The sequence below is a fragment of the Bubalus bubalis genome, chromosome 10 (assembly GCF_019923935.1).
Source record: "Bubalus bubalis isolate 160015118507 breed Murrah chromosome 10, NDDB_SH_1, whole genome shotgun sequence".
Classification (NCBI taxonomy): Eukaryota; Metazoa; Chordata; class Mammalia; order Artiodactyla; family Bovidae; genus Bubalus; species Bubalus bubalis.
The window spans coordinates 37,979,543-38,002,988 of NC_059166.1; the positions used below are offsets into that span (position 1 = coordinate 37,979,543).

Genomic DNA, 23,446 nt, shown 5'->3' on the forward strand with positions numbered 1-23,446 from the left:
CTCACAAACTTTTCCGTAAATGTATGAAGTGAATCCCGTTGACAGAGTAGTACATGTATAAGAAGAGCAGAAAAATACACCAATTCTGGGAAGGCTACTTTCTAATTCTACTGTTCTCTGTTCAATGCAGAATTTACTAACATTTAAAATGATCCCTATTTGTGAACAATTTGACACATCCATGCCATTTCGTTTTTTTGTTGTTGTTGTCAAATCATGTTTGGTGAATGCCTATAGTAATTATAATACCATCAAATAAACATTTACTCACGAACTGGGGCTTTCCCTCCACCTCCTCCCAATAGCCACCCTCTATGAGAGGTGGGAAAAGGTGAATAAAAGCTTTCCCTTAAGTTACAGTTGTAAGCTTATTTCATTTGGGTGGAATAGAAACAATAGATATTCTCTTGCAAAACAAACTGATGCCCTTGGTAGCCTCAGCAGATACCACAGATTACACACAGGGCCCATCACAGCCCCTGTACCTTGATAACTGCATAGCATGTGCCAGTACTGTGGACCTGGGAGTGAATAGGAGTGGATGCCTTTGGTTAACTTTCCCCCAAGCCCTCGGTTATTAGATGCATAAACATATCTTGTAGAGTTTAGTCCTGGCATCTTTTCTGTTTACTGTGGGTTTTTTCCTTCATGAATTCATTATTAATGTGCCAAATTATGTTGGCTGTCCCAGAGGTCATAACATCATTCATTGTCTCCTTCTGGATTGAAATAAATCTTACTCTTTTGACATATCATTCAGAATTTCTTGATGCTGCTGGCCACATTGCAATGCATTTCCTTTGATCCAGTGATTTTTAATTTATTTCCATCCTCACAAAATTGCTGTAGACTCTGAAACTACATTTCTAGATAATGTCATGTGTGAAGTTTCATGTGTAACGTTTCACTGAAACATTAGATTAAGGAAAAATATTAATTAAAAAACTGGGTTGATATTTTTAAGAGAAAGCATACTTTCAAGCAAAGTAGGATGGATAGGATATATTTTTAAACATTAAGGGAACAAAAATGCTGGATATTTATGTAAATAAATAGCAACTAAATCTTTAAATAAAATATATAAAATGAAAAACACAATAGGAAAGGATTCTGTATTCTGTCAATAGAAGCTGACATATCATTCATTGTTGCCACCGGGTATTGTCAGTTATATGACATTTGCAAATAAGGACTGGAATGGTTTCTCAAGTCTTGTCATACCTGGGGACACTTCAAAACTAGTTATGCTGATTGTTGAGTTCTAAAGAAGTCTGATGTTATAAAGTGGTTTGATTCTTTGCTTTGAAAAAGGAATTTCATTTAAAAGACTGAAGCAACGATTTTGAACCTATTCATCTAAAAGCGTTTTTTATACATTGCAATAATGCTCTTTTTTTAAAATTATAGAAATGTAATAAGTGTAGCTATGAAAGACTGACTATTAATGAGCATGTTAATTCAGTACCGTATGGTTTGGCTTTTGAGTCTAAAGAGCATTAATTATTATTATTATTTATTATTTTATGAACATTGTTTATAGAGATACTTTAGGGGCTTATAATAATCTTCAAAAAATCATTCAGGGAAATCTTTCAGGGCAAGCTCTGTTCTTGAAACAAATTACAAATGAGCCTTCACATTATTAGAGGGATACAACAGAGAGAACTAGACTACACTATTTAGCTCTCTGAGGTGATAGAAAATTCTGTTGAATAAAAATAACTTTGCAGTTGTACATAATCTGCATTAGAAGCTTAGAGATTTATTTTAAATTTATATGTATTCCCACATAGTAAAAGCTTGTCATACAGCTTATTTTCTTAGGGACACATTTTTATTTATTTTATTTACTTTTAACCTGTTTATCCAGCTTACATGTTTACTTTTTTCTGTTTCTGATATAAGGATCCTTATAACCAATAATGTATTTATATGTAGTGCCTGGCCCTGTACCAGTCAATTCTCTTCAAGGAACCTCTTTTGAAAATAAGATTTTCCTGAACTGGAAAGAACCTTTGGATCCAAATGGAATCATCACTCAATATGAGGTACTGGGAGAATAGGAAGTTTAATGAAATGTGCATTGAAGGGGAGAATCAAAGAAAATGTTACAGAGAAATAATGGAAAAGATGTAAATGAGAATTAGAGGATTAAAATCACTATTAGTTCTTCTTTGTTTTAATTTATAAATTCCTCTAAATTAAGTATCAAAACGAATATTATATGGTACCTAGACTTTTCAAATTCTTAAGTAAATATTGTTTTAAAGAAGTAGGATGGAATTTGCCAACAGACTTACTGGTGGTTGTAAAAAGAATAAATTTTTACAAAATTAAGAAACATATTTCATACTCTGAGTTAGGGAAAACCAGTGAATGAAGTTGTTTTTAGGGTAGGGGAAAATACCTGAAAAGCAAAATATATCATAAACCTCTCTATTCCAGAGCTTCATCTCAACTTTGAATATAAATCATTACCTTATTTGTACACGTGAAAAGCTGAAAATAAAATGTCCTTTTAATTGCACAGATATGTGGTTCTGTTCTTGGGTATTCAGTGTTGTTTCCAGTATAAAATACGTTTTACTGGCAACAGAGTGCATTATGAAAATGGAGAATTTTGTTTTTTTTTCACTTTTAGTGATTGGTCTGTTGAAAGTATTTTTCTTGATTCAGTTTTGGTGGGAATTTCTGTGTTTCACATGCATTACATTATATATGACCATAAGATTTTATATAAATATGTATTCATATTTATGGCTTCCCTGGTGGCTCAGTGGTAAAGAATCCGCCTGCCAATTCAGGAGACACGGGTTCAATCCCTGGGTCAGGAAGATCCCCTGGAGAAAGAAATAGCAACCCACTGTGGTATTCTTGCTTGGGAAATCCTGTGGACAGAGGATCCTGATGGGCTTCAGTCCATGGGGTCACAAAATAGTCAGACACGACTTAGTGACTAAAACAACAACAACATTCATATTTAATTATATTGATTTATCTTTTGATGGAAGAAAATAGATGTATATTGATCCAGTCAGATAACTCTAGGTTTATCTATAGATAAATAGATAGAGATGGACAGACAAACAGATAATAGATACAGAATAACAGTGAAATAACCATATCAAAATGAGAAAGAAAAGAAGGGGAAAAAAATGTGATTCACTCCACACAGATGCCCTTGAGTGCTATCTTATTTAAAGGGCTTTTTTTTAAGAATGTATTATGATATGTATTGGATATGTAATAGGAAATAATATTTCTTAAAACAGGTCAGTTACAGCAGCATAAGATCATTTGATCCTGCAGTTCCTGTGGCTGGACCTCCCCAGACTGTATCCAATTTATGGAACAGTACACACCATGTCTTCATGCATCTGCATCCCGGAACCACCTACCAGTTTTTCATAAGAGCCAGTACTGTCAAAGGTTTTGGACCAGCCACAGCCATCAATGTGACCACCAATATCTCAGGTATGAAATGAATAAAGTGCAAACAGAATTGGTTTGTAATAGCATATCCTAAAGAATCACAAATACACTGAGTGTAATTCACGTCATTTTTTGAATCTTTAATATAGTTAGTCATGATTGAAATCAAAAATTTATAAATTCTTTTTGTTCTTCCATGTTCATTTTTATTATAATTCTACGGAGCAAAACAATTCAGTACATGGATATTTGGTTTGAACTTTAAAACTTGGTTACAATCACTATATCTTGGGAACACATAATAATCAAGCTAAAGCTAATGAAATTTACGGTTAGTGTGGTTCCCAGGTGTACTTGAACTTTTAAGGTAATTTATCGTGATTTATCCCTTGAGTCCAGTAATTCTATCCTTTAGCAATTTAAAAACAATTTAAAGTGGAATTGAGGTATTGGAGGCATGATGCTTCTCAGTATGATTTATGCATATGTGTGTGTATGTATAGTACACATATGATATACATACATATGTAATAATACTCATATACATTTGTACTTATTTAATCTGTTTATTCTACTTCCTAAATAACTCCCAGATAACTTGCCTCTTTCTCATGTCACCATTTCTACCTTTCCATCTGGATTGTATTTAAAGCTATCATTGACATATCTTTCTAAGTAGCACTCTTGCCTTTAGACTTATCTTGCTCCTGTGTTTTTTTTTGTTTTTCTATTGATCTCTGTACAACATTTATTTCTTTCTTAATTTTTTTTCAAAATCTAATATATAATATTTACTGTATTATGCCTACTAGGATATTTTTACATGATTAGCATTTGTGGCACTTCATTTTATGGCCCTTTTCATCCTTTTCTCCTATCCATGGGCTTCCCTGGTGGCTCAGAGGGTAAAGTGTCTGCCTGCAATGCAGGAGACCCGGGTTCAATCCCTGGGTTGGGAAGATGCCCTGGAGAAGGCGATGGCACCCACTCCAGTATTCTTGCCTGGAGAATCCCATGGACAGAGGAGCCTGGTGGGCTACAGTCCACGGGGTCGCAAAGAGTCGGACACGACTGAGCGACTTCACTTTCACTCCTATCCATAAATCCAAAGTTCCAGTCACAGCAAACTATTGTATTGTCTGTGTCCTTTCATATAATGGTATCTTCATATATTCTGTTTTTTTATCTCTGGTATATTTTTCCCATGTTCTCTCTTTCTGATGAGCTTTTACTCTTCTTTTAATATTCAGCTCAAGCATTGCCTAAATAGTGAAGTCCTCTCTGTTTTATCTTCCAGGTTCCCAGCACTAGTTTAGAAGAGTGTGGTCCCCCAGCATCAACTTCAAATTAAAATGTCCTAGAAATGTACATTATCAGGTCCCTCCCCAGACTTTCTGAATCAGAAACTGTAGACAAATGGGACAGCATTCTGCATTTTTATTTTAAGAGCTCTCCAGAAGTTTCTGATCTCCCTAGTCTGAGAACCACTGTCTAATTAACTGTCTCCTATTTTGGTCACCTAAATTCTACTATAATTTTTTGGTGTTTACAAGACTGTCACTCTTGATAAATCTGAATCCCTACTTTTAACTCTATAAATGTCAAAAACCATGCTTCATTTACTTCTATATTTATAGCACTTCTTGTAAAGTTTGACACATAGTAAGTATTCAGTAAATGTTCAATGAGTGAATGCAATACTTTAAACTTTTTATTAGATACCATTTGTTCATAGTTTTTCTGGTAATGTACATATTTCACTGGTCATATCCTCCCTTAAACGTCTTTCTGCATGGAAATGATCAAAAGCCATTTAAAGTTATTCACCCAGTTCAGGATTAGGAAGCCTCCTTACCCCCCAAAATTATCAAATATTTTGAAAAAATTTAGATTTCTTCTTTTTAAGAATCTGGCAACGAGGGCACTAATTCTTGGTAATTAACAGCTGAAGTGCTCATTTCCGTTCAGCATACTTTCTAGATATGTCTCTATTGTGACCACAATGGTGAAAGTGATCAAGATCAATGATAGGTCATTCCACAACCTTTAGATCGAAGCAGCACCACCTCCCCAGGCAGCCTTTTACCTAAGTTCCTGCCATTTCTGTCTCCACATCTCCATGTGCAACTCCATAACCAGAACTCCCCAGAGTCTATGCTATTAACACCTTCCTCCCATCCCATCAATGCTGGTTTCAAGATCTCAGGAACCTAGAAATGAAAACATCTTCATAAAATGTTTGGAGTGTGTGTCACAAGTTGCCAGATTATAATTTAAAATTTAACAAGTCTTCTTATCTTCTGCTGCTTTAGGTTCTCAAAGTTAACATTCAGTGGCATTTGTTAAGGTACAGTTTAATTTTAAGCATTGAATTGATTTTTTCCTTCATTCAGTTCAGTCTCTCAGTCGCCTGTCCGACTCTTTGTGACCCCATAGACTGCAGCACACCAGGCCTCCCTGTCCATGACTAACTTCTGGAATTTACTCAAACTCATGCCCATTGAGTTGGTGATGCCATCCAACCATCTCATCCTCTGTCATCCCCTTCTTCTCCCACCTTCAATCTTTCCCAGCATCAGGGTCTTTTCAAATGAGTCAGCTCTTCGCATCAGGTGCCCAAAGTATTGGAGCTTCAGCTTCAGCATCAGTCCTTCCAATGAAAATTCAGGACTGATTTCCTTTAGGATGGACTGGCTGGATTAGGATCATTTATTCAATTTGAACTATGATGTATTCTTGTTTATTGATTGAAACTTTTCCCCTCATTGATCATTTATCAGCTCCAACTTTACCTGACTATGAAGGAGTTGATGCCTCTCTCAATGAAACTGCCACCACGATAACAGTCTTGTTGAGGCCAGCACAGGCGAAAGGTGCACCTATCAGGTAAGAGGGGAAAACCATAGTCACAGGGAAAATAACCAGGAGAACAGATGTTTTCTCACAGCCATTCAGCAGCCAATATAGTGGTTCATCTTTAAGAGACATTCATTTGACAGCTAGTATCAGAATGGTTTTATTTTTGTTTTGTTTGTGTTTGTTTTTTCTTTTGGTCAAACCTATGAAGAGATTTTTAAGAGTAAAATTCTAAGGGGATTTTGAGATATTCATGAACTGAACCATTCACCTCTCTGTACTGTTTAAGAGTGTTGTTCTTTGAATTTTTTCTTTCTCTAGCCCCATTTCATTTCCCTTCCTCTGTTGGTATCTGTGGTATACAAGCTTTGAAGGTATTTGTCAAGAATAGAATGAGAAAATAACCCCTGTCCATTGTATTAAATCTGTTATGAATAATTCCACATGAGTGAAATTATTGATTGAATAACAATATAGATTACATAATAATAATATATTTTCATAAATATGATTGAAAAATAGGAAGCTTTGAGGAAATAAAAGGAGAATAGTTAAAATGAACGTGGCTTATGTAACCTTTTAATTCCTAAATTGTTGCTTATCAGAAATTTCATAGTAAATATTAAAATTCAATTTGCCATTTAACTTAACTATCTAGTATTAAAACCTCCCACATATTATCCTCATCTTGAAGAAATTATGAGCCATGTTAGTTTCATGGATTGAGTGAAATTATTTTAATGATTTTAATTCCTGTGTATTTGTAATTAGATAAATGTACAAAACTTTAGTAGGTTTCCATTTGAAACTTGTAGATTTGTTGGGTACTTTTGTTTATATCCTTTTCTGGAGAAATAAATCAAGGCACAGAAATCATTGCAGGTATATCATAATTGAGTCATCTCAAGTTGTTTACATAGTCATAAAAAATTAATCTTTGTTCTGTGCATTATATGACACGCTTGACCTTATGGGCACATATTAACCATGTAAATAATCCTGTATCACTGGAAAGGAAGAAATATTTTTGTTAATTAAAAAAAAATATATTGATAAAGGAACCTGAGTCCATAAAGGAAACTCTTACCTCATGTCTGGCTAAAAGTCACAGTAATACCACAGCAGAGAAAAAAGAGATGATCGGATACATTTGTAATAGAAACACTTGTGAGGCACTGGATACTTGAAAATGCAAAGTCTATAATACTCTTCATGAATGAGTGATCTGTGAGGAACTCTGATTTCTGATCCAAAGAAGAAAGAGAAAATGTCTGCATTCAACATATTTTACTATTGACAAGTAATCAGAGTTATTCACATCTTCTACCTGTGATAAAATTTACTTTATACTTGTTCAGTTATACTACTGTTGTTTAAATGAGCTGCCAGGTACTTGGATTTATCTCTTTAGAGTTGTATTTGAGTGAACTCAGCTCTACTTAATGTAAGTTACACACACAGTATATTATTATTATTATACAATAGTGCCACATAATGTAGCCTAAGCTCTTTATTAATTTAATCAAATTATTATACAAATATTAATTGACCATGTATTATGTGCAAGGCACTGTGCTAAGCATTGTAAACCAAAGTAAAACAATCGCAACAGAGCACAGACCTTTGCCCAGATTTGTCATGGACAATCTGTGTCTGCAATGAGAGAGATCTTCATCCTTATAAATCCTTTGCTCATAGTTGGTGCTCAAGAACTTTGTTGAATTTGTGAATATATTATTGATAATATGTTTCTAAGTCACAAGTCTTTCTTTGACTTTATTTGCATTTACTTACCATTATATGTACATTATATTTGTGAACAAATAATGTATACCCCAGAGAAAAGTCTTGTCCTAAATAATGCAGAACTTAGTATCACCAACCACTTTGTTCTTCAGTATTCATTAAGAGTGTGTCCATACACTAAAGTAAAATTTGTATAGTGCAGTTCTAACAAGTGTGATTCTTTGACAAAATTAATTTTTGAATATATAATTATTCTAATGGGCTTCCCTGGTGGCTGAGACAGTAAAGAATTTGCCTGCAATGCAGGAGACCTAGGTTCAGTCACTGGGTTGGGAAAATCCCCTGGAGAAGAGAATGGCCACCCACTCCAGTATTTTTGCCTAGAGAATCCCATGGACAGAGGAGCCTGGTGGTCTACAGTCCACTGGGTCACAAAAATTCGGACACAAATGAACGACAAGCACAATCATTCTAAAGCTTGAAAGTTGCTGCTTGACTTAACTAGTCCTTTGAATCTCCTCACCAACTTTTTGAGATCTAGCCTTAAAACTGTCATTACTTGACAATCATTACCATGATTAAAAATTAATATTACCAACATTTGGAATCATTTCCCTAGAATGCACAATTTAATTTTTTCTAAAGCATTTTATATATTTCTGAAATGAATTCAGATTTTAACCTGAGTAGATATAATTATAAATTAGAATTCATAGAATGTCCCAGTTATTAAAAGACTGACCCAATGTAGCTGTGTTTTCAAATAATGAAAATAGCAGTGAAATGTTACAGAAGCACAAGAGAAGAGTCCCTCAGTGCTGAATTCAGTTTGTTGTAAGATGTAATAAATGAATGTGTGTTTTATCACACCTTTTTCCAAATATAAGCTCAGCCAGTTTTAAGCTGGCAAGAAACTATCTATTCTAAGGTATAACTAAATGTTTATTTTGTAGGTTAAACCTATTCTTGCATTTTAGAACATTAAGTACCATATATTTTAAGTTAGATAATTAGGACATAGTCATGAAATGCCATCCAAACCATCATTTTCCCCACAATTATATTAGAAAAAGAAATTATCTGCTGCTCAGTGATAGCTTAATGGGCTTCCCAGGTGGTGCCAGTGGTAAAAATCCCGCCTGCCAGTGCAGGGGGCATAAGAGATGTGGATTTGATCCCTGGGTCAGGAAGATCCTCTGGAGGAGGGCATGGCAACCCACTGCAGTATCCTTGCCTGGAGAGTCATGGACAGAGGAGCCTGGCAGGCTACAGTCCATGGGGTCACAAAGAGTCAGACAGAACTGAAGTGGCTTAGCACTCAAGATAGCTTAACAGGAATACAGATCAAAATACAGAACTGGGTTTAGCTGGAGTTCAAACCTTATATATTAGAGTTACTCCCTGGGTCATTTGGTCACATATGCACAAGTTGAAACATTATGACTACCCTCTTCATTCATCTGCAGAATATTTCATTTCATCCCAGAATTTTAAAGAGATTAAATAATTGCACCTGAATTTTCTCACCAGTGTCACACAAGAAAACTTATTTGAATTCCAGATAAAAATGCTTTGAAATTTAAGCAAAGATGGAAATAGCACTTTTCCCCCATTTTATGAGTACACAGGTCTTATGGTCCAAATAAAATCAAATAGATGTTGTTTTAACTTAATGTTTATTTTGCAAATGTTTAGGTAACTATGGTGACACAAGTTTGAATTGGATAATGTGTATTTGAAGGTAGTGAGAGCAAGATGTAGATATAAGAATGTGGTAAGGTATTAACCCCAGTATAATGAGTACAGATTTTGACAGTGGGAGAGCATCACATAATTTTGACAAAATGGAATGTTAGAGAAGTGTAGTTAATGTTCAAAGTGGTGTTTGAGCAAAATATCAGCAGTATTGAAAATAATTCTCTTTTGCCTTCTCCATGGACGCTCATGGTGTATAGAGAATATTCAAAAAATAACTGACTGAATGGGTGGCTAGATAGGTGGGTGCCTAGATTACATGATGGAGAAAGGAAGGCAAGGAAACTAGGCCAGTAACATGATCATAAATTTATCAATACTTCCCTAATGATGGAAGCAATTGAGAGGAGAAGAAATCGTATATTGCAAGGGAGCTAGAACATGATTTAAAATAAAATTTGTTAACATTAATGCCAACGTTTTGAGCTTTGTTGATTCTTAAACTAGTAGTTCCTCTTACAGAAATAGGAAAGTCGTGAGAGATCTGCTTTGCATGGTTAAGAAGTGAAGAGATGGGGAGCAGGAAATGTAATGGACATCAAAATGATAATTATGTAAAGCGACTATACTCCAATAAAAATTAGTTTAAAATATGGTAATTAAGCCTTTACTCTAAAAAAAAAAAAAGCCTTTACTCTTTACTCTGTGGATTATCAGAATGTTGGCACTGGGGCAGTCAATAGGAATGATGGTGGCTATGAGATCTGGGAGGTTTGTTGGTTAGAGGAATTGTAAAATATTGGAGCTAGGGAATTTCTCCCAAAGCTTTAAGGAGACATTTTCAATTAAAAAATGAGGAAGTATACATTGTATACTTTGTGACTTGGTATCACCTAGAAATCATACAAGCTAAAACTTAAATCAGAATCACAGAGGGTTTACTTACTAATGGGTTAAAAAAAAAATCCATGGAAGGCAAAGGTGACTTTGCGTTCATATCCAACATTTTTAAGCGTTAAATCAGGAAGAATATCTACCATGTCTATCATATAATTGCTTTGAGTTAATGGCAAAAATCCCTATAAAGTCTTACAGCTGAAGGGAAGTTGTATGAAAGAAGTCATTATTTAGCCTCCTAAAAAACTAAAAATGATGCCATACCGATGTTTAATCAAATTAAAGTATAGTATAATGAAATCATCCTTAGTTTTTTACCATAAAGAAATCATATTTTGAGTGTTGAGTAAAGATTCATGATGTCAATATATTGACTTTAACCTAATTATAGAAATATTTTTAAAATGTAATTAAGAAGAATGGGGAAATATGAAATATAGGAAGAGTGAATAAAATTATTCATGTGGCTTTGGAATATTTAAAATTGCCAGAGTACTAAACTCAAGTAATATTTAGATCTAGCTAGACTTAAGTACCATTAGGTAATTAGACACCACAAGAATGAAAGAGCATAGGCCAATTTCATGTAATCAGTCAAATAACTTTTAATTTGATTTCTTATTTCTTACTTTCTGCCCTTTAATTAATTTGTAGTGATAAATAAGTATCAGGGAAAAAACAACTTTAGAAAAATGAGGAGTATATGGTTAAAGAACAGCCTACTCAGACAAATTGAACAAGGAAGATAAGAAAATTTATTTTAAAAATGTACTTTATAATTTTAGTTTGGAGCTCCATCTCAAGTTCAATGAGATCTTTCCCAAAGAGCAGACTTGTCTTCTCTTATTCCTCTCCAACATCAGCAGTTTGCTTTTGTTCTTAATAGATCTGAAGAGACAAGCTGTCGTTTGTGAAGTTCTTTAATTTGGATTGTACAACCTGTGTCAGTTTAATAGAATTAGTTAAGACTGAATGTTCACTAGATGTTCTGGATTTTTCTAGAGATGTGGGCTAATTACCAAGGAATTTATTTTTAAAGATTAAGTTAAAGATTAACAAGGTTGGGTAATTATCAATATTGTCCATTAGGACAAGAATATAAGGTTAGATTTATTCGAGTAGTGTGCATATGCAAGTTTATCCGTATATATGAGTGTATTCATAGGATATACAGATGTATAACATACAAATATGGATTCTAAATTGAAAATAAGCAGAAAAAGAAAAGACTAGGCTTGCTTAACATAACATATGTCAGCTATGATCTTCTCTCTCTCGCTCTCCAAGGGCTATGCTTATGTTTCCCCGTATTTTAAAATTGACAAGTGCCTGCTCCACATACCCCTCAGAGAGCATGTATCTTGTCAATAGCATTCCTTGGAGCTTAGAGACCCAACTTGGCAGAGGTATACGGAAATAATTTCAAATAACATAGAATTCTGCCTTAGTTACTTTCTCAAATCTCAATTTCTGACATTAGTACCATTTCTGTCCTATTTCTAAAGGAAAGGAGATTGATACCAACCTGCCTATTTCTTAGCACAGTTTTAATGGAAAATGGGAACTTAAATAATTAGGAGGAAAAGAAAATCTTTAATATATACAAATCTCCTTTCTCTTAATCTGTGCAACTTTCCTGTTTGTAAGTATGACGGAGTGTGTATTAAGTTAAACTTTTATACTTAATTCTAAACTAGCATAGAATTTAATGTTTATTGTCTTAGATGCAACTTTTATCTCTCTCTTTCTCTCTCCTTTATTTTTTGGAAGTTCATTAAAGAAAATGTTCTATTACTGCTGGCGATTCATTGAATAGCAACTATTTTCTCTATATAGAATGATCTAATTTGCCTGGAAACTCAAGATTCAAACATACAGCCCTACACACAGCTGATTTATTTTTAATTTATATGTGACCATAGTACTTTCATTGTCAGGAATTTAAATTACATATTGTCAGGAATTTAAATTACATATTTTTTACAAATTTATTATATATATATGTAATATACAATAAAACAATATATTAATAATGTCCATTTTCTCAGATGTACATTACCTTCAAATTTTGTACATTACCTAAAAAATGTATATTTTCCTAAAGAATGTCCTACAGAGAAAATTATTAATATACCAGTTTCAGAAATAGAATTAAAATTTTAATTAGTGGTGAGGTAGATATTTACTTTAAAGTTCAATTATTTTCTCTCCTTTCCTCTGTAAAAGACTAGCTATTAGAGAAAAGTTTTAAGACTTTTAAGAAAGGTATTAGAAGCTTTAGGTTTGAGATTTAATAGGCCAAATACCATCTGTTTCTACAATTTGTAACATTTTATTATTAACAACTCTAGAAGAAGGAGGCAGTCTATTTCAGTGGCGAGGACAGATTTCTGTCCATCTGTGCCCGTATTGCAGCATGTCACTTGTGCTTTAGATCTGCATAGCTCTGAGCCAGTGTTGATGCCATGGCAAGGTCAAGAGGTGGAGAAGCCTGTCAGCACATCCTGTCTCTAGCGTGATGACAACCACAAGCTGGTGCTTCAAGCCCCGCCCTGAGGCAGTCACTCTGTTGAGCCTTGGAGCGAGGCCTTCCACACTATGATTTCAAAGGAAAATGTTAACTTTAAACATTTTAAAATATCAGACAAAAAACTTAATGTATGATATGTCTCTGGTTAATGTCAGGTTCCTTATTAAGGGATCTCATCTCTCAACATTTAAAAATGTGCAGAGTTCTATGGTGATTTTTCTTTTCTTTTTTTTTTTTCAGGTCCTTAGTGATTATATTGGGGTTGGGGGAAGCAGAATCCATGTGAAATGCTATTTTACTGCAAAAGAGCTTGAAAATCAGAATACAGGAGGTTAAGACTGACTTTGAAGACTGAAACATTGCATGTTGATATTAAACACCCCATTCCTTTTTTTGAGAAAGCTCAGTATCTAGAATCTCTAATTGTGTGCTTTGTGTTTCCTTTTCTTTTTCCAAAAAGTGCCTATCAGATTGTTGTGGAGGAACTGCATCCCCACCGAACCAAGAGAGAAACCGGAGCCATGGAATGCTACCAGGTTCCTGTCACGTACCAAAATGCCATGAGTGGGGGTGCACCATACTACTTTGCTGCCGAACTGCCCCCAGGGAATCTTCCGGAACCTGCCCCATTCACAGTGGGCGATAACAGAACCTATCAGGGCTTTTGGAACCCCCCTTTGGCTCCACGCAAAGGATACAACATCTATTTCCAAGCCATGAGTAGTGTGGAGAAGGTGAGCGTCCTCCAAGATTTTGCTTTTTCACTGCCCTGAGGATTAGCCACAGTCAAATTTTATAAATACTCAGTAACATTTGTCAGGGGAAGAAAAAAAAATTCAGTGTGTAGGGGGTGTTGTTTCTGTTCCTAGCAGCATGCACGGTTTGGGGCCTACTGTAGGGGCGGGGCTCCATGCCAGTTATATTGCACAGGATTCCTGTTTCCTAGTAACTGCTTCTCTTTGAGCCCTCTTCAGGAAAGCCCACAAGAGCAATTGTGAATAAAATGATTTGAAAAGATGGGTGTACTATTGCCAGGCCTCCAGCCCCTGTAAACATAGGGCATTGGTCTTTTTTGCTCAATAGTGGCACACTTCAGGAGATTAAATTTACTGCAGGATAAACAGAATGCGTGTTCCACAGCAGGCTAATAAACCTTTATAAAGTTTTCAGGGGGTACAAGCCAAATAGTAAATAACTGGTAACAATCCTCTGATTACAAAGTAATAGGGCGCCTGTGGTATATCTGACAGAACCTAAACAGAAGGCAGCCTGGCGATGGCGGGATGCTGTGTGGTTAGAGAAGTCTGTTTTCCGTTCCCTGGCTGCCCCTCCTTTTCCCATTTTGGACACAGTTGTTTTTGAACACTGCCACGGCTCCCAAATGAATATTGAAGAGGGAAACACAACAGGAAGTTAGAAACTACCAGCGGTTCCATATGTAGGGAAATAACCTGGGCTTTCATGTCTCATGCTGTTCTCCTGAAAGATTTTCTTTCTTAAAGCATATTTTATTTAATTTTTTTTTTGCAGGGAGGTATAGAAAAAAAATTGAGAATGGAAACCTTACAGCTTAAAATTCAATAGAAGAATGACAATTTTATGTACTTGGTAGCTATATAGGAAATTGTTGGGTTTGAGGAATTGAGTCCCTGAGACGGGTACCTGGGAGATGATGTGGAATATCCAATTGCAGCAGTCCTATTATATCCTGGAATCATTTCATTGCACGACGTAGTAATCTATTTGCATTTCTGTAAGGGATCGTGAGAACTTAGGGTATTGACTGGCTGCTTTTGAATGAAAACTTAATCTTTGTGCTTACTTGTATGGTTGGATTACAGTATAAGGAAAGGAAAATGTCCCAGCATCTTCTAAGATGTACTTCAAAGCCAGAGGCTGCTCATGATTAAAAATGCTCTTCTCATCTTCTAGTTTATTTTTATATAAGTAGGAGTCAGCTGCCTACTTTCCACCCACACATCATTCCGTACCACTGCCATGATGGGGCTGCTCAAATATGAGACAACCACAGAAGTTTTATTCCATTCTGGGTATAAAGTAGCATAGTTCTGTGTTTGGGTATTCATCTTTAGAGAGGTGAGAGATTCCAAATTAACTTTTGTAACTTGGTCTGTGGTATGAGAGAAGTGTTAATGAATGTCTGTTACTTATAAAGAATTTTCTCTGGCACTCTTTAAAAGCTTTGATATGAATTTTCTCTTCTAATTGTTAATATATCTACATGTGGTTTAACCAAAGTACAGAATAGCAGTAGTATGTTTCACAATTATCTTGGAAAAAAAGTATTAAAATTGACATGGCTCCTACCAACAGAGACCGGTAATCCTGATGGAGTTAACAGCAATTGCTTTTAAGAAATCAAAATTCCTTTGAGCCTTTATGGTACTGTGAAACAGTCTCTTGGAGTGTACTGTGAAGGCTTCAGGTCACAGTTAAATAATAAAACTGCAGATTTTTATTTTTAATTATTAATTTTTCCCCTCAATGCTTTACTTTAATTTAAAAATAACAAATGCTTCAGAGGAAAATATATAAAGTCTTGGTTTATCTATCTATAAAACTACTCAAGATGGAGTTACATACACATCTTGAAAACAAATAGCCTCTGTCGTGTTCACCGCCTTTAACATCCTATCCAACCTCTTGGATTCAAGGATATATATTCAAAGATATAAACTGAATGAACTAAATTTTGGAGGAGCAAACTGCAGACCTTGAAGTGTGTTTCACCCTCCTAGTACCACTCCACAACATTTAAAAACAAAAGGAAGAGAAAAGATTTTTTAAATTCTGAAATGTCTTGTCCTTTCCCATTTCTCCTTCAACTTCCTGATCTCATCTGTCTAGCAAGAGGAAGAAAAATAATCCCACCAAGAAATATTTAACCCCTAACAGCTAAATAAAAAAAGAAAAAAGAGCAGATGAAACATACTGCAACTGTGATGCGATTTTATGACTTTCATCATTTAGCTCCTTAGTTGTGCCAGAATCAAAGCGAAACTGTCTAGTATTCAGCTTTGGTCTGAATCTACAGGTATGAAATGAGCAAGAAATTTATATTTGGGTCTGATTTGTATTAGCTTTGCAAATACATTTTTCTTTATGATCATTCAAAAAGTACAATAAATTCAAATAGAATGCTGGATTGTTTGTCCCAGCAAGATATCTTGTTTCATTACAAGGTAAACAGAGATACCTAAGTCTTTAGAAAATACTAGTGTTTTAAAGTTATTTTACATTTTTTAGAAATCTCTGTGAAAACATCTAAAAAATAGTGTCTTTAATGCTGTGATTCTATTCCTTGGAAACCTACTTTATAACCCCAGATTAATCTTCATACTAGTTGTAGTTTATGAAATAGGAAACATTACCTATAACTGACTATTTTCATTTTTTCATAACTGACTTTTTTTTATTCCGTCAGGAAACTAAAACCCAGTGTGTACGAATTGCTACCAAAGGTAAGAGGTTTGCTTTTTTTTTTTTTTTTTTCAAATTCCATTTGCCAACTTTCTAAAATGAAAGAGCTTTGTTCCCTGCTTCAGGGCTAATTAAATGTGGCACTTCTATTACAGAGTATTTGTAGTTGGGCCCAGGTAAACTGTCAGCCAAGGTTTTTGACTCACTTGGGTGTCTTTAACAAGTAATGGTGTGCTACTTTTTATCCCCTGGTACTTGACTGGAGGAATCCTGTTATGACAATAAGAAGGATTTAGAGAACTTCAGAAGGGTTTGTTTCTGCCATTTTAGTGTCTGAGAGGTCTTGTGCTGCTGATTAGCTGCTGATTAAAACCTCAGCAATATCTGCTCAAAACAGCAAATGTCTTATTTAACAACCTCTGTTACTTTTGGTTGTAGACAATTAAACACAAAAGACTGAGCTAGTCTAGGCATATGTAACGGTAAGGATGGAAACAGGTCCATATCAGTAGAATAGGTGGATTGAAGATTCTTTCCTTTTTTATTTAAAAAAATTTTTTTAATCCAACTATTGCCAAGAAATTAGGTCTGGGAACAGCCAGGGCTATTTCTCCTGACATTGCATATTATAGTTTAGTTGTGTTGTTTCTTTAAGAGAGAGCATTTTCATCTTTGAATGAGTATTTAGAGTTCAGAGTGGGAGAAAGTCTCCTGTATTCCACTATGTTTATAATCCTTTATTTAAGAGTTATGTAACTGTGCCAACAGGGAAAGAGAGTTACTTGGTGTATTCTAGCAAGAGAAATGAGAAAAAGCTGTCTGCACACAGACATAGGGCTCCGCAGAGGGTTGAGTCTCTGGGTGGTTTGCTGCCAGAATTAGTATTAGGTCCCCATTCATAGCAGTAGTTGATACATTTAGAGGAAAAAATGAATGGCCATATTCTGTTTGTGCTGGCATCTTTCCTTTCATCATTTTTCTCCATCTAATCATCAATCTGCTCAATTAAGCGTTTGTTTTATACTCTTGATTTGTAAAGGCAATAACAAAAGACTTTTCCCTTGACTCATGAGGAGTAATAAAAAAGCTTCACAGAAGAGAAAGTAATATACACTTTTCAATTCAAATACTAGGATTCCTCATGATATTTTTAAAAATAAAGCAAACTTAAATGAAGGAAAAGAGAATGCATACATAGATGCATGAAGTGTATAGGCATTTTATTTTAAAAACTTGGCATATGTATCAAGAGTTAAAATTGAAATTTTTAGAATATAATAGCAGAAGGCATTTAACTCCTAAGTTTTTCAGATTTAAAACAAAATCAGAAATGTAAAATGGTCTCATATCAGCCTTCAGGAAGTTTTTTAAATATGCATATTAGTGTTAGTCACTCTGTCCGACTCTGCAGCCCTATGGGTTGCAGCCCATCAGCCTCCTTTGTCCATGGGATTTTCCAGGTAAGAATACTAGAGTGGATAGCCATTCCATTTTCCAGGGGATTTTCCTGACCCAGGGATTGAACTTCCATCTCCTACATTGCAGGCTGATTCTTTACCATCTGAGCCATAAATGATTCTAAAATTTTAAGTTTTCTTGCTCAGCTATTTGGATTTATATACGCTTAAGTGTTATTTTGTCCCTCACTCTTACAAATAAAATTATGATGACCAATAGCATATGATATTTTGACTTCAGGAGAATTGAAATTTTGGAAATCAGATTTACCATGTGGCATAGAATATTTGCCACAGACTCAGAGGTAATAAGATATAGTCCATTTATAGGAATTTCTTCTATGCCTAGAAATCCAACCCTGCTGTGCTCTGGGTCTTAGGTTGACAGTGTTGTTTCTTGAGTGAAAGAAATCTGGCCTTTGCCCCTTCTTACTGTTCTTTTAAGTTGAACAAAATAAAATAAAATTCTCATTCTAAAAATAAGAATCTTAGAGTACCTCAGTTTAGCTGAGTTGCTCAGTCATGTCCGACTCTTTCCTACCCCATGAATCACAGCATGCCAAGCCTCCCTGTCCATCACCAGCTCCGAAGTTCACCCAAACTCATGTGCATCCAGTCGGTGATGCCATCCAGCCATCTCATCCTCCGTCGTTCCCTTCTCCTCCTGCCCCCTATCCCTCCCAGCATCAGGGTCTTTTCCAGTGAGTCAGCTCTTCACATGAGGTGGCCAAAGTATTGGGGTTTCAGCCTCAGCATAAGTCCTTCCAATGAACACCCAGGACTAGTCTCCTTTAGGATGGACTGGTTGGATCTCCTTGCAGTCCAAGGGACTCTCAAGAGTCTTCTCTAACACCACAGTTCAAAAGCATCAATTCTTCGGTGCTCAGCTTTCTTCACAGTCCAACTCTCACATCCATACATAACCATTGGAAAAACCATAGCCTTGACTAGACGGACCTTTGTTGGCAAAGTAATGCCTCTGCTTTTGAATATGCTATCTAGGTTGGTCATACCTTTCCTTCCAAGGAGTAAGTGTCTTTTAACTTCATGGCTGCAGTCACCATCTGCAGTGATTTTGGAGCCCAGAAAAATAAAGTCTGACACTGTTTCCCCATCTGTTTCCCATGAAGTGATGGGACCAGATGCCATGATCTTCGTTTTCTGAATGTTGAGCTTTAAGCCAAGTTTTTCACTCTCCTCTTTCACTTTCATCAAGAAGCTTTTTAATTCCTCTTCACTTTCTGCCATAAGGGTGGTGTCATCTGCATATCTGAGGTTATTGATATTTCTCCCAGCAATCTTGATTCCAGCTTGTGCTTCTTCCAGCCCCGCATTTCTCATGATGTACTCTGCATATAAGGTAAATAAGCAGGGTGACAATATGCAGCCTTGACGTACTCCTTTTCCTATTTGGAAGTCTGTAGTTCCATGTCCAGTACTAACTGTTGCTTCCTGATCTGCATATAGGTCAGGTGGTCTGGTATTCCCATCTCTTTCAGAATTTTCCACAGTTTATTGTGATCCACACCGTCAAAGGCTTTGGCATAGTCAATAAAGCAGAAATAGATGTTTTTCTGGAACTCTCTTGCTTTTTCCATGATCCAGAGGATGTTGGCAATTTGATCTCTGGCTCCTCTTCCTTTTCTAAATCCAGCTTAAACATCTGGACTTTAACGGTTCACATATTACTGAAGCCTGGCTTGGAGAATTTTGAGCATTACTTTACTAGCATGTGAGATGAGTGCAAATGTGCGGTAGTTTGAGCATTCTTTGGCGTTGCCTTTCTTTGTGATTGGAATGAAAACTGACCTTTTCCAATCCTGTGGCCACTGCTGAGTTTTCCAAATTTGCTGGCATATTGAGTGCAGCACTTTCATAGCATCATCTTTCAGGATTTGAAAGAGCTCAACTGGAATTCCATCACCTCTGCTAACTTTGTTCATAGTGATGCTTTCTAAGGCCCACTTGACTTCACATTCCAGGATGTTTACCCCTTACTATTATTGTGAAGATTAAAGTAGTGTGTATATATGAAATGCCTAAATCGCACCTACTGTAACTATGAGTTAAGAGTTAACTGATATATTATCATCACCATAATTACTATATTCATTTAGCATTTTTTACATGGAAAGAAAACACACTATTAAGGTAAAATTAACTTACCTGACTATGTTTTTATTATTATTAGAGAATAATTGCTTTACAACGTTGTATTGGTTTCTGCCATAAAACCATGTGAATCAGCCATAAATATACATGTGTCCCCTTCCTCTTGAATCTCCCTGTCACCCTCCAACTCATCCCAACCCTCTAGATTGTCACAGATTACCAGGTTGATCTCCCTGTGTTATCCAGCCACTTCCCACTAGCTATCTATTTTGCATGTGATAATATATATGTTTCAATGCTGCTTTCTCAGTTTGTTCCACTCTCTCCTTCCCCTGCTGTGTCCATAAGTCTGTTCTCTATGTCTGTGTCTCTATTCCTGCCCTGCAGAGTTTCACAACATACAAATATAGTCAGCTATGGTATATAAAATTTTTCAGTATGAAAACTAAAACTTTTCCTGCAGGGCATTTTGAAGATATGCTTACTAAATGACATAACCATATTGATTAGGGAGGGATGAAGGAACCTTCTGGGCAAGGGATGATTGGATATTTCACAGGTATCTAGTATATATATGCAAAAACCTATTAAACTATATACTTAAAATAGCATGCACTATACTGACTTAGGGCACTGAAAATTCTTTTGCGAAATGTGAAAGAATTTAAAAGCCAAGAGCCACGCACCTATGGACACCTTATCTTTGACAAAGGAGGCAAGAATATACAATGGATTAAGGACAATCTCTTTAACAAGTGGTGCTGGGAAAACTGGTCAACCACCTGTAAAAGAATGAAACTAGAACGCTTTCTAACACCATACACAGAATTAAACTCAAAATGGATTAAAGATCTAAACATAAGTCCAGAAACTATAAAACTCCTAGAGGAGAACATAGGCAAAACACTCTCCGACATACATCACAGCAGGATCCTCTATGACCCACATCCCAGAATACTGGAAATAAAAGCAAAAATAAACAAATGGGACCTAATTAAACTTAAAAGCTTCTGCACCACAAAGGAAACTATAAGCAAGGTGAAAAGACAGCCTTCAGAATGGGAGAAAATAATAGCAAATGAAGCAACAGACAAAGAACTAATCTCAAAAATATACAAGCAACTCCTGCAGCTCAATTCCAGAAAAATAAACGACCCAATCAAAAAATGGGCCAAAGAACCAAATAGATATTTCTCCAAAGAAGACATACACATGGCTAACAAACACATGAAAAGATGCTCAACATAACTCATTATCAGAGAAATGCAAATCAAAACCACAATGAGTTATCATTTCATGCCAGTCAGAATGGCTGTGATTCAAAAGTCTATAAGCAATAAATGCTGGATAGGGTGTGGAGAAAAGGGAACCCTCTTACACTGTTGGCGGGAATGCAAACTAGTACAGCCACTATGGAGAACAGTGTGGAGATTCCTTAAAAAACTGGAAATAGAACTGCCTTATGACCCAGCAATCCCACTGCTGGGCATACACACCGAGGACACCAGAATTGAAAGAGACACATGTACCCCAGTGTTCATCACAGCACTGTTTATAATAGCCAGGACATAGAAGCAACCTAGATGTCCATCAACAGATGAATGGATAAGCAAGCTGTGGTACATATACACAATGGAGTATTACTCAGCCATTAAAAAGAATACATTTGAATCAGTTCTAATGAGGTGGATGAAACCAGAGCCGATTATACAGAGTGAAGAAAGCCAGAAAGAAAAACACCAATACAGTATACTAACGCATATATATGGAAGTTAGAAAGATGGTAACGATAACCCTGTATGCGAGACAGCAAAAGAGACACAGATGTATAGAACAATCTTTTGGACTCTGTGGGAGAGGAGAGTGTGGGATGATTTGGGAGAATGGCATTGAAACTTGTATAATATCACATATGAAATGAATTGCCAGTCCAGGTTTGATGCATGATACTGGATGCTTGGGGCTGGTGCACTGGGACGACCCAGAGGGATGGTACAGGGAGGGAGGTGGGAGGGGGGTTCAGGATGGGGAACACGTGTATACCTGTGGCGGATTCATGTTGATGTATGGCAAAACCAATACAATATTGTAAAGTAATTAACCTCCAATTAAAATAAATAAATTTATATTTAGAGCAAAGTAGAAAAAATAAATAAATAAAAGCCAAGAGCAACTAGCCCATACACTTGAACAGCATGATCATTTTGAAAATATTTTAACCTTTGAAAATTATCAAAAAATCATCCTGTGTTTCCTGCTTTCTCGGAAGTAACATCTGAAGGCAACACGTAAAGAGAAAACAGGTATTTATTTGACTGGTAGAGAAAACATGTATAATCAATGTCATAATTTCTAAAATAAATAGTGATATGAATATATATTATGAGACAAAAGAAGTGTTCTGAGAGTTAGGGTCATTGATGTTGGGATCATTGATCCTGCTCTCTGACTCACATTTATATTAAGAAGTCATTGAGATAGTATGTGTCAGGAATGGAGTGGAAGCATTTAATATAAATTGCACTAGAAATCATGAAAGTCATAAACTGTTTATAAAATAGCATATCCAAAGCCAAAACTATGAACATACAAAAAGGAATTTAGTCCAGTGTTATCTTTGAAAAGCAAAAAGGAGAATAAGTCTCAGGAAAGGTTCCTGTGGTACATTAAGAAAAGGAGGCAACCTTAAAAAGTCACTTGTCCAGTGAAGAGCATTGTGCAACCTGAATACTCAGCATGTCTAGGCACAAGTCTCTCGGATCACTGAAACATCACTGTTTTAGGCTACTATCGGTTTGCTTTCTGTCATTTTACTTACAATTACATACAATGGTCTAAATTGGTATACACCCACAAAATTGTTTTTAAATTAGCAGCTAAGAATCTGGTGCCATGGTACCACAAAGAATATATACCATGATAATTTTATTTTTTTTCTCAAGGAAATTATGCAGTGAGTGATATTTTAATAGTCAGATTTAAATGTGAAAATAATATACAAATTATAATAAAAATCACTCAATGGATTTTAAAAAGTACTTCTCTGGAAATATGTTTATCTGTGTTAAACTAACACTAGAATATTATATCATTTAAAATGTTCTCAATGTGAAATAATCATTTATGCAACCATGTACTCATTACATAAAATTATTCTACAGGCAAGCAAGCATTGATGAGTAATCAAGATATCAAATAATTCCCTAGAATAAAACTAAGAAATAAGACCAATAGTATATGAAATTGAAAGTATTATCATCTGTTTATATAAGTAATTTAA

General features: G+C 35.5%; 1 protein-coding gene across 7 annotated transcripts in view; it reads left to right on the plus strand.

Moving 5' to 3' along the window:
• Window positions 1–23,446, plus strand: part of PTPRK (protein tyrosine phosphatase receptor type K) — a 623,130-nt gene that overhangs the window by 503,179 nt on the left and 96,505 nt on the right. For all 7 annotated transcript variants that reach the window (XM_045161947.1, XM_045161941.1, XM_045161943.1 and 4 more), the window contains exons 9-13: window positions 1,939–2,048; window positions 3,273–3,474; window positions 6,213–6,318; window positions 13,617–13,890; window positions 16,602–16,638. In XM_045161947.1, the coding sequence (XP_045017882.1) occupies window positions 1,939–2,048; window positions 3,273–3,474; window positions 6,213–6,318; window positions 13,617–13,890; window positions 16,602–16,638 (729 nt within the window). The remainder of the gene's footprint in view (window positions 1–1,938; window positions 2,049–3,272; window positions 3,475–6,212; window positions 6,319–13,616; window positions 13,891–16,601; window positions 16,639–23,446) is intronic.